The sequence below is a fragment of the Galeopterus variegatus genome, unplaced genomic scaffold (assembly GCF_000696425.1).
Source record: "Galeopterus variegatus unplaced genomic scaffold, G_variegatus-3.0.2 Scaffold1178, whole genome shotgun sequence".
In the NCBI taxonomy this organism is placed as follows: Eukaryota; Metazoa; Chordata; class Mammalia; order Dermoptera; family Cynocephalidae; genus Galeopterus; species Galeopterus variegatus.
Genome location: NW_007727289.1, coordinates 115115 through 127771, shown reverse-complemented (window position 1 = coordinate 127771; position 12657 = coordinate 115115). Strand labels below are relative to the sequence as shown.

At 44.3% G+C, this 12657-nt stretch overlaps 1 protein-coding gene across 1 annotated transcript in view; it reads left to right on the top strand.

Annotated features, from left to right (window-relative positions):
• The first annotated feature begins 12243 nt into the window (after positions 1-12243).
• Positions 12244-12657, top strand: part of IGDCC4 (immunoglobulin superfamily, DCC subclass, member 4) — a 45404-nt gene continuing 44990 nt past the window's right edge. Inside the window, exon 1 of the mRNA XM_008575375.1 lies at positions 12244-12586. Coding sequence (XP_008573597.1) covers positions 12244-12586 — 343 coding nt within the window. The remainder of the gene's footprint in view (positions 12587-12657) is intronic.

Genomic DNA, 12657 nt, shown 5'->3' with positions numbered 1-12657 from the left:
CCAGTAACGGGATCGCAACCCTCGGTGTCGCACCCATACCGGGGACCGGCAACGGGATCACAACCCTCGGTGTTGCACCCACACCGCGCTCAGCCATTGAGCGGGAACCGGTCTCCACATGGGATCCGAACCCTCGGCAGGAGCGCCGCCACGCTCCCAAGCGGCGCACTCTCCAGTGCGCCACCAGGCCGGCCCAGACAAGCTAACCTCGGCGGGAGCGCCGCCACGCTCCCAAGCGGCGCACTCTCCAGTGCGCCACCAGGCTGGCCCAGACAAGCTAACTCTTAATTCTTCTGCTCAACTTCTGGTGATGCTCCAGTCCTTAATCAAATCCAAATTCTGCCTGACATTCAAGGCCCTGAAGACCTGACCTATCCTCACTTCCCCTTCCTTAAACATGTGGCTCGGCTCTTCACTCACCTGTGAGCATCCTGAGGATTTGCTCTTTCAATTAGTATAACACATGCTTCTAAGTCAGAACCAAGTTCCTCTCAGTACCTCTACAGAGCTTATGTGGGAATCACCACCTGAGAGTGGTAGAATGGCAAAATGGTACCAATATTGGCTTTGGAGACTGGCTTTCACCCTTGCTCTGCTACTTGCTAGCTTTATAGGCTTGGGTTTGTTTATACAATATACTGACCCTCAATTTTCTTATGTGTAAGATTGGAATAATAATAGAACCTTCCTCAATGAACCGTTGTAAGGATTAGATTAGTTAATAAACATAAAGCACTTGGTGCCTGACACACAAAGGGCTCAATAAATTTTATCTCAGATTTAGCATTTAATTGTATATCACTGCTTGCTATTGGTTTTGTTTCACCAGTTAGATTACAGACTCCAAAAGTAGGCACTCTTACACTTACTTGATTCTCCCCGTAATACTACTACAGAGTCAGATACGTAGGAATCGCTTATTAGACACTTCAGTACCAAAAAACTTCCAAATAAAAAAGATTTGACCTCCATTTAGGGTTGTCTGATTGACAGATTATAGGTTCCTAAGCATCCATCTACTAATTCACTTGTAAGATTGCAAAAGAGACCAAATTCTCCCTTAATTTAAGCTTTTAGGATTCCTTTAAAATGTCATAGGAGTTTTTATTCTTCATCCCCTGCAAAGGCTTTAGGTCAGAAGGAGTGGTGCTTTTCAAACCCTGGTTGCTATTACAGTTGCCTGGGGAGCTTTAAAAACACTGATGTCTGGGCCGAGCCCGTGGTGCATTTGGGAGAGTGCGGTGCTGGGAGCGCAGCAGCCCTCCCGCCACAGGTTCGGATCCTATATAGGGATGACCGGTGCGCTCACAGCGCTCACTGGCTGAGCGCGGTGCGGCCGGTCTCAAAAAGGACAAAAAAAAAAAAAAAAAAAAACACTGATGTCTGAGTCCCTCCCAGGATCAATTACATCAAAATGGGGGTTGGAGGGGTCCTACCATCTCTAATTTTTTTCTTTTAATTTTTTTAGTATGCTCCCTAGGTGATCCTAATGTCCAGCGTACAGTCTCTGAGGTAGAGCAATGGAAGATTTTATTCATGGAATATTAGAGCCAGAACAGATTCTTAGAAATCATGTAATCTACTGCTTTACTTTACAGATGAGAAGCTGAAGACAAGCCAGGAGGTGATTACACCATAGCCATACCAGCTGCTTAAAGAGAGTCCCTACTTGAATCCAGTTCTAGCTCTGTCTCCACTTCTCAGAGCAATGTTCTCCCAAACCAGAGCTCATCAGAGGAATTTGCCAAAGAGAGGGGGCAAAGGCTGTTTGTCAGGGTGGCCTCAGCAGAGGTGGAAGGGGTAGAAGAGAACACAGGTTCCAAGTCCCCAACCCTTATTTTGTCCAGAGCAGCTTAGCTTTTACTTGTGTATGATTGGGGAAAACATGTTCTGCAGCTTAAAGGAAGAGGTCAAAAATCAATGACCCCTCCCCTCATTTTACAGATGAGGAAACTGAGGCCCAGAGAAGACTGCAAAGCCATTCAGCTGTCAAGTGGCAGAGCTGTTAGAAAAATTCAGGCTTATTAACTCCCTGAGGTACAAGGAGGTAAAGTGACTTCCTCAAAGGCACAAAACTAGTTAGCAGCTAAACAGGGATACTTGAATGCAGTCTCTAGGACTCTCAATCTAGAATTTGTACTCAGTGTCAACACTGTAAGACGCTGATATTAGAAACATCGGAATGTGAATGTATCGTGGAATCAAAGAAATATAATATTTGCCTGATATCCAAGTTTCTTCAGGTACTGAGCTCATATTGAGCTCAAAAAGCATGTACTGGGTAGGTCTTGGATGTGAATCTCCCTGAACTTTCCCAGAGAAAGAAGGAGGAGCATGGGAAAGAGAAGGGAATTTGGAATCTGATAAGAGTTGAGTTCAAATCCAACAGTTGTGATCTTGAGCAACCCCTCTGCTTCTCTAACTGTGGTTTCCTGGATTCTAAAATTGGGTTCTAATACCTCACCGAGTACGTGAGGCCAAAGTGCCAAGTACAGGCTTGGCATTGATGGGGGCTTGGAAGTGATTTATGAAGCTGAAGTTGGCACTCCTGCCATTGATCTGACCCCACTCTCTCCAGGGCTGCCAGTGGGAGCAGTCTGCTTTCCAGGACTTGAGCTGTCAGGCCCAAGCCCTGGGAAGAAGATAGATGCTGGGAGGGGAGAGGAACACGACTCAGCCCCAGAAATCTTGGGATAACAGCAGGTTCTGGGCCATGATCAAGGGTGGGTACAGAATTCTCCCACAGGGGTGAGTGGACTCTGCCTTGGTCTCAGATACTTCCCACCTGCCTGACCCAGGGGCTGATCTTCTGGTATTGCACATTACTTTGGATGAAAGCATCATTAACTCTAAGGCCCTTGTTAGGGATAACATTTTACCTGTGAGCGGTGACACATTTCCCTCTGAATAACAACCGCTAACATTTGTATGGTGAATGCCCCACAACTTACAGACTATTTCCTTATGACATTGTGTTCGATTTGATCTTCACAATAAAATAGGGATGTTGGTTAGGCATATTATCATTTTTTATTTTTCAGCAAAAGAATTAGAGCTCAGAGAGGTTGTATGGCTTGCCCAAGGTCACAGTGCAGAAGTGGAATGTTAATCCTGGTTTCACTCACCCATCAGCAAGCAACATAATTGAGCAGCTACCACTGGCCTAGCTCATGCTGAGAGATTCAGGGATCTGGGGAATGTCAGAGGAGCCAGACACATTCTCTGTTCTCAAAGGACTCTCAATCCAGAAGTAGAGATGGACATGTAAGCAAAAGAAGGTCAGTGCAAAGAGAAAGATGCTGAGTGCTGTGGGAGTCCACAGGAGGCAGAGCAGGACAGCAATTAGGAGTGTGGGCTTTGACCCAAAGAGCCTGCCATCCTGTCTCCCACTGAACCACTATCTACCTTGTAACTCTGGGCAAGTGACTTAACCTCTCTGTGCTTCAGCTTCCTCTTCTATAGCATAGAGCTAATGCTGTAAACTTTAATATGAGAAAACACATGCAAAACTCCTGGTGCCAGGCAGAGTACTCAACAAACATGAGCTATTAGTTCTCTGGACAGTGGAAAAGAGGATGGTCAGGGAAGTCTGCACAAAGAAGGCAGCATTTTGATTAGGCATTAAAGGGCAAGTTTCCCCAGATGGGAGGAAGTCATTCCAGGCAAAGAGAATATTTTACACACAGAGTATAAAGGGGGAGCTGGCACACTGGGGAATAGGAATCTGAGCATATGGGAGCAAGAGGGCAGTGCTGCTGTCCTCAGCTCTTCTGCTTGCTTCACCTCAGCAGGCTTAGTTTGTCTGAGAGACCAGAGGAGGGGACAGGTGCTTTGATCGGGAAAGTGATGAGGAAAAGGGTTGTTAGGTAAGACAAGCTTTAGGGGGAGGACCCTGGCCCCCAGGAGCTGTGGGAGGACACATGGTCTCCCACAGGAGAGGGTGCAGCCTCCAAAGAGGGGTGGACTGTGTGACCGGTGTCACCTACCTTTCAATTCTGCTGAAGACAGTTCTCCCATCCTGCCATGGTCAGTGTGTCCAGCTGCTAACAGAGTGTCCAGAGACCCCAGGAGGGAGCAGGTCTCAGCCCACTGTGCTGGATGTGCAGGGGCTCTCATGAAAGGGGACTGAATCCTAGTCTTGCTAGGGCAGGGTGGCCTTGCACAGAGGTGAATGTTCAGGAGCAGTTGTTCCAGGCAGGATCTAGCTGTTGATGGGGACGGAGCAATGGAACAGTGCCTAGAGAGCTGAGGAGGAAGGGTTGTTTAGGGCAGGAGGGCATCTACCTGAACAATGTAGAGACCTGCACCGTCTTTTTAAAACATTTTTTAAAGTTTTAATTTTATCATGGTTATACAGGCACATAGCTTAGAGTCAAGTTCTATATCTTTAAATAACATGCTTGGATTGTTATTCTGTAATTTGTTTCCCCAGTTTTTATGGATTATCTAGTGGCATCCCACTATGAAAGACTAGAATTTAGCTGTTTTCCCTCCCATTTCCACCAAACACTCACACACTCCCCACCCCTTCATCCTTTCAATATAGTTCTATTGTAATTTTACTTAGATAATATTCAGTGTTTACATCATCATGACTATGTAAATGTATTCAGAAATGAACCCATCTAATAAATGGTGAATTCATTTTCATTCATGCAGAACTTTTTGTTTTACTTAGTTAATAATTATCTTTTTTTGGCTTACATATTTATTACTAATTCAATCCCAAACTCTTCTACCTTTCCATTGATTTATCTGTTTTTGTTTTTTTTTTTTCCCCTTTTTTGTCTTTTTTCGTGACCGGCAACGGATCGCAACCCTCAGTGTCACGCCCGTACCGGACCGGGACCGGCCACGGGATCGCAACCCTCGGTGTTGCCCCCGCCCCTCACTCAGCCAGTGAGCGGCCGGTCTGTATGTGGGATCCGAACCCTCGGCAGGAACACCACTGCACTTCCCAAGCGGTGCACTATAGCAGTGCGCCACCGGGCCGGCCCTGATTTATCTGTTTTAATTGCTAGTATTCCCAGTGTTTTTCCACAATATATTTTCATTGTCAATGTACAACATTTCAGATATTTAATGAGTTAAATAGATTTTGATTTTGTGTATAGTTTAAAAAGCCATTTTAAGTGTACAGTTCAGTGACATTAAGTATATTAACACTGTTGTGTGACCATCATCATTATTTATCTCCAGAACCTTTTCATCATCCCAAAGTGAAGATAGTATGTATTTTTTTCCCCTCTCTAAGTTATATTAACTATTTCTGCTTACAAAAATAATGTGTTCAATGTAGACAATTCTTTTCTTTTTCTTTTTTTTTTTTTTTTTTTTTTTTTTTTTTTTTTTTTTTTTCTTGGCTGCTGACCAGGATGAGGATCCAAACCCTTTACCTTGGTGTTATCAGGACCACACTCTATAACCAACTGAGCTAACTGGCCAGCCCCTGACAATTTGGAAAAGACATAGAAAAGCACAAAGAAGAAACTAAAAATATCCCATAATTCCACAAATTGGTTAGAGACTTGAGAAAGATGTGGAAAGGCATCCTAGGGTGAGATGAAACCCTCCCACTGGCTCAGAGGATTTGAATTGGGGAGCAGTAGAAAACAGTTTTGAGTATGAAGGGTGAAGATATTATAAACATATCTGCCTTTTCTGTCTTCCTTAAAAAGGAATGAATGGGGAAAGCAGTGAGTGGTTCTAATTGTGAATCCAACCTAGTAAAGACTCCACCAACTGTTCTGGTTATCTCTTACTCTATAGCAAACCACCCCAAACTTTGGGGTGTAAAACAGCAAAAATTTGTTTTTATTACTGTCTCACAGTTCTGGGGGTTAGCTGGGCTCAGGGTCTCCTATGTGGTTGCAGGCAGACACAAGGGCTGGAGGCATCAGGAAAGCTTCCTCACTTACACGTTTGGTTCCTGGGCTGGAAAGACTCAATGAGCTGGGGGATGGAACAGCTGGGGCTCCTCCAGCATCTCTGTCTCCACGTGATCTCCCCAGGTCTCTGCAGCATGGTGGTTTCAACGTGGCCAGACTTCTTACATGGTGGCTCAGAGCTCCAAAGGTACGTGTCCCCCAAGAGAAAGCCAGGCAGGAGCTGTATCCCCTTTTACAGTGAACCTTAGAACCCATGCAGTATCACTTCCACCACATTCTATTCTTTAGAAATGAGTCACTAAGGCTGGCCTACATTCAAAGAATGAATGGAGGAGTGTCAAAGAACTTGTAGACATATTTTAAAACCACCACAAGGGCAGATTCTGTTATCTATTCTAAAATATGAGTGCCACAGACCCCCCTGCTCGTCTACAGAGCAGGTGGTCCATAAATTTGTGATTTAGAGTCATAGAGCTGATAAAGATTTTAGAGATTATTCAGGCAAGTGCTTTCCAACGTTTTTTGATGCTCAATCCCCTTTCACAGTAAAATGCAATCTTGACCCTCTACCCGTAGTGATTTAAAATTTTCGTGATTTTTGCATGGCTTATGATAAAAGGGTAAATTTTTTTTGTACATTCATTTAGAAAACATTCATTGGGATCTTACTATATCTCCTGCACTGTGCTAGATTCCAGGTAGACAAGAGTGAGCAAGATGCACATGGTCCCTGCCACAGTGAGCTTACTGTGTAGCAGTGTTGCCAGATGATTTAATAAAGAATTATAGTGGCTGGCCAGTTAGTTTAGTTGATTAGAGACCAGTGTCATAACACCAGGGTCAAGGGTTTGGATCCCTGTATCAGCCAGCCACCAAAATATATATATATATATATAATAAAGTGTACTAAATGCTCTTCAGAGGAGAACCAGCTCACAAAATAATTTCTCTGGTTTTGATCTCTCTGCTCAGATAAAAATAACATTTCCAGCACTTTAAGGTTTTTACTTGGATGCCATACAGGTCCCTCACACTCAATGTGTTAAAAAAAGCCAGTGGTCTTCCTCTCCCCAGTCCTGCTTCTCTCCATGTTCCCTTGATTTAGTAGCATCCCATCTACCTGGTCAAATCACTACAAACTTTCCTTCTCCACTTCCACTGCTTCTCTTGACTAAGTCTTAAAAAGCAGCAAACAAACAAACAAACAAACAGAAACTGCAGTCCTCTAACCTTGTCCCATTCTCTCAACCCCTACATCAACCTGTCCTCAAGATGTCACTTCGGTTTTAGAATTATCTCAAAAGCCTGTCTGCTTAGCTCAGTAGGTTAGAGTGCAGCCTTGTGATACCAAGGTCACAGGTTCAGATCTCTGAACTGGCCAATCACCAAAAACACCCCAAAACACAACTATCTCACAGCAGTTATCCTAAGAGAAAAATATTAATCTTATAACAGCATATTGTTAATTCAAGGCAATTGTTAAAAAGGTAATTAAGTTGATCATTAAAAAAAACTCTCCTCCTCATTTAACGAGTGATGCATACTGATTTTAAAGTAATTTTTAAAAAAAGCATGACTTGGGCTGGTCCCGTGGCGCACTCAGGAGAGTGCGGTGCTTGGGTGCGCAGCAGTGCTCCCGCCGTGGGTTCAGATCCTATATAGGGATGGCCAGTGTGCTCACTGGCTGAGCGTGGTGCGGGCGACACCAAGCCAAGGGTTGCGATCCCCTTACCAGTCAAAAAAAAAAAAAAAAAAAAAGCATGACTTGTCAACAAACAAAACTATATATTGAATTTGATTCGGGGACCAAATATACACAGAATTTTAACCATGTATGATAGGATCAAAAATAGACAAAAATTGCTTTCATGATATGATTGCATTTTGTGCTAAAAAAAAAAAAAAAGAAAAATTTTGTTTGTGTTTAAACAATCATTTAGTGAGTTAATATTACTTCTGAATGTTGTAAAATACTCCCCTATGAATATGGTATTTTGTTTTCATCTGTTTCCGATACAAAATATAAGATTTAATAGATATTAGCTTGGCCTGCTTCACTTTTTTTTCCCATTAATTTTTATTTTTTAAATTTATTTGTAAAATTTTGATTGACATGTAATAATTGTTCATATTTGAGGGGTACTGTGTGATATTTTGATACGTTTACAATGTGTAAAGATCAAATGAAGTCAACCAATATATTCATCACCTCAAACATCTGTCATTTATTTGTGGTAGAAAACATTCAAAATCCTCTCTTCCAGTTAATTGAAAGTATACAAGATATTGTTGTTAATTGTAGTCACCCTACAGGGCTATAGAACACTAGATCTTATTACTCCTATCAGGCTCTAATTTCATATCCATTAACCGGCCTCTCACTATTCCTCCTCGCACCTATCCTTCCCAGCCTCTGGTAGCTGCCATTCTACTCTCTAATTCCATGCGATCAACTTTCTTAGCTTCCACATATGAGAGAGAACATGAGGTATCTCTGTTCCTGGTTTATTTCACTTAATGTAATGTCCTCCAAACTCATCTATATTGCCACAAATGACAGGATTTCATTCTTTTTATGGCTAAATAGTATTCCATTAGTTGTTTTTTTGGTTTTTGTTTTTGGGGGTTTTTTAGTTATATTTCTAAAACACAAAATAAAAGATCTTAGGATCTATTGGGAAGTATTTCTCCACAAATAACATACTGTAGATGTAAATGATCTGCTTTTCCAGTAAACAAAAAGCCAAATTAAATCGAATTGTTATTAAACTTTATTTATTTATTTATTTATTTTTTTTTTCCTTTTGGTCTTTTTTCGTGTCCGGCAACGGATCACAACCCTCAGTGTCGCGCCCGTACCGGACCAGGACCGGCAACAGGATCGCAACCCTCGGTGTTGCAGCCGCACCTCGCTCAGCCAGTGAGCGGGAACTGGTCTGTATGTGGGATCCGAACCCTCGGCGGGAGTGCCACCGTGCTCCCAAGTGGCGCACTGTAGCAGTGTGCCACCGGGCCGGCCCATAAACTTTATTTTTTTAAACACTGTTTTTTGGCATATTGGTGACTAATGACTTTTGATTAGAAAATAACATTTTTTTCCATGAGGATCAGCTTGGTTCAAATTTGCAACATTATCATTTTCTCCTCAGCATCAGATTCTTGTGGTTTAGCTGTCAGTGCTCCTCATACTTATTGTCATATATTTCTCAGGGTCCAACATGGCTATAAATTAAACCATATATAAATAACTAATATTGAAAGTAATTTAAAGCTGTTTAATGATAAAAGCCATGACAGTGAGCCATGTTCACCTGAGTATGTTCCTTGGTCCTCCACTGACCTCCACCCATGTACATCTCGTACATGCTTGGAGGCTTTCCATGGAACCATGTGAAAGAGGAAAATAATGGAATATTTTATTGATTGATTGAAAAAATTAAAACATGTGCTAGATCCACTTTTAATGATGTGAACTCTTTGGAGTCACTGGTTAGAAACATGCATCATACCCAGCCCTCTTATCTTTCTCAATGATGAAGCTGAGGCCCAGAGAGAGGATGGAAGTTGCCCAAAGTCTGCAACCTTAGCAGGATAAGAACCACGGCTTTTATTCCATGTGCTACATTTGGTTGGCCTGAGTCTATCACTCTACCCTTCATCATCTCACACCTACTCTTCACCCAGAGCCTGTGTGCTGAGATATGAATACAGAGAAATTAAATGGATTTTTCTATGTGGCTTGTAGAATTAGTCTCTTTATATGGTGACACCTTGTCTATCACTCTACCCTTCATCATCTCACACCTACTCTTCACCCAGAGCCTGTGTGCTGAGATGTGAATACAGAGAAATTAAATGGATTTTTCTATGTGGCTTGTAGAATTAGTCTCTTTATATGGTGACACCTTATTGATCCATCAATTCAATTGATGGTTAAATCATCAACTGCTTTCTAGATGACTTACAAAGCCTGCCCATATGGCCCCAGCCTCCTCTTGGGCTTCATCTCCTGCCTCTGCCCTCCTGCCCAGTTCACACCTACACTCTGCTTACACTGGGTTTCTTTAGGAAGCCTCCTCTGCCTCCCCCAACTCTGCCCTGAGTGCCCTTCCTCTCTATAGCCCATTACAGCCTGTGTCATATGGTGTTATAATTGCCTGTCTACTTGTCTGTCTCCCTCACTAGCCTAAGCACCGTGCAAGCAAGAACCCTCTTGTTCACCACTGTGCTTCTCATGCCCACAGTAGGGCCTCACCCATAGCAAGTGCCCCATGAATATCCGTGGAATCAGGGATTGAATCTGCCATTTCTGGAACATTTCCTGTGCTCTCATAGTACAAGGCCTCTGAAGAGGGTGTTTCTCCCACCACCCCTGTTGGTTCTACTCTCCTTAAATTGTCAAGACCCAGCTCACACATCCACAGCAATCAACAGTTCTGTGAAGCCTTCTTTCTCAACCTCAGCATTCCCCCACCATACACACAGTTAATTCCTCCTCCTCTTGCTCCCATCCTCCCTGCCACCCCACTGCCACTTAGGACAGATATTACTGTCCTTGTGGACAGTGTCTTGTATCTTTTATCCTGGTCCCTGGCACCTACACAGTGCGAGACTGGTCTTTCTGCTTAGGATTCAGCAGTGAACCTAGCAAACAAACCCCTGTCCTTATGAAGCCCACATTTTGGTTGTGGGGTGGGGGGAAGGACAGAATATAAATAAAAAAGTGGTAAGTGTTAAGGACAGAAAAGAGCAGGATGGGGCTGGCAGGTTAGCTCAGTTGGTTAGAGCGTAGCCTTGTAACACCAAGGTCATATGTTCAGATTCAGACCCCCATACTGGCCAGTCACCAAGAAAAAAAAAGGAATAGAGCAGGTCAGCAGGATAGGGAGAGTGGGAAGTTGTAAGGAAGCCTTGGCAGTATTTGGATTGGGGGAACAAAGCTCCAAACCTGCAGTGGCTGAGCAAAGGTCTTAAGAATGGAGGGGAGGAGGCTGGCCTAGATCAAGTTACAGCAAGGAAGCTAAATGTGGCTGGAGAGGTGGTGAGCAAAGGGAATGGTGCAGGAGGGGAGGTCACAGAGGTCAAACAGGCCTTGCGGTTCATAAGGACTTTGGCTTTTGCTCTGAGATAGTTTTGAGCGGAGAAGTGACACAATCACATTTTTTACAGGCTCACTCTAGCTGCTGTATTGAGAAAAAGACTAAGGGGGTGCGGACAGGGGCAGAAACAGAGATCCATGAGGGGGCTACTGCAGCAATCCAGGTGAGAGGTGATGGTGCTTGGGCCAAGGTGGTAGTGGGAAAGTGGAGAGTGGAATATCTGAACGTGAAGAGTCGCCGATAACTCTACATTTTTGACCTGAGGAACAGGGAAGGATGGAACTGAGATGGGCAAGACTGGGAGGAGCAGGAGTGATAGGGAAAACCAAGACAAGTTTGTCTATTAGACAACTAATGGAACTGTTGAGTAGATAGCTGAATACACAAGTCTGGGGTTCAGGGGAAATGGTCCTGGCTGGCAGCATAAAAGTGGGTATCATCGCATAAAGATGCCATTTAAAGCCTTAAGGACTAAATGAGATCACTAAGAGAAGTGTTTCCAGGAAGAGGGAGTGATCTGCTAAGTCAAATGCTGCTGCTGCATCAAGTAAAGATGACGCCTGGCAATGAATGAATAAATGCCAAGTCCTGTTAGATCTGCAAAGTACAGTTGATTATTAAGGGTTAACTAGCAACAGATGGGTGCAGAGACAAAATGGGTCTAAGTCACAGGAACACTTAAAGACACAGGGAATGGAAGAACTATGGCATCTTGGCGTTGGAAGAGATCTTAAATAAGTCATTTAATCTGTACTCCTCTCCCCACCCTAACCTGACAATGAATTGAATCCCTGGCTTTAGAACAAGAAATATTTGTGGGGTACTGAGGCAACCAGTCTATGTCAGTTAGAGAAAGTACAGGGTTGAAGACTGAGAGAAAGGACACAGTAAATGCTGGACAGCAGAGGCAGAGAGAAGGAGTGGAGATGACCTCTGGAGTCAGAAGACCAAGGCTCAGGTCCTGCATCTGCTGCTACCTAACCTCCTGTCCTTAGGCAAGTCACTTCATGTCCTCCCAGCTCAGTTTCCCAGTGTGTACAATGGGAGCAATCAAATCTTCCTTGTCCTTTCCAGGGTTGCAGTGAGTTCTGAATATAGACCTCACTGGGATAGAATAATGCTATGAGTAATAGAGCAATACCTTGGGATAGAGTAATGCTATGCCTGGGTTAGTTACTGCAAGAGCAAGAAAAGGAGGCCAAGAGAAACCCTCAGCTTGGAATGGCAATGCAAATGGGGATGAGGAGGAAACGATCATGTCCTCAGTGGGTCTGTTGGTGCAACCTCCGGAGAAGCTAACCAGGATTCTGGGCTGGAATGGACTGGGCTCGGGTGGCAAGAGGGGCTATCCGGACAGAGACCGAGGCCTTGAATCTGCCTCCACTGAGCCTGGAACAGAGATGGAAGAGGCCCTGAGGCAGCGACGGCGAAAAGAAATGGAGACACCGAGACAGAGAGACCCAGAGACTGGAGACTCAGCGACAGACACAGAGACTAAGAGGCAGGTCCAGAAACAAGGGGCCCAACAAAGTCCCGAGGCGACCCTGGAGAGGGCGAGGCACGGGGGCTCAGACCCGGGCAGCGCAGAGCCCTCGCAACGTGGAGGGTAGTGGCGCGCGGGCGCGGGGTCCCCGGCGGGGCCCGGGCGGCCGCGATCGTCGGGCGCCCCC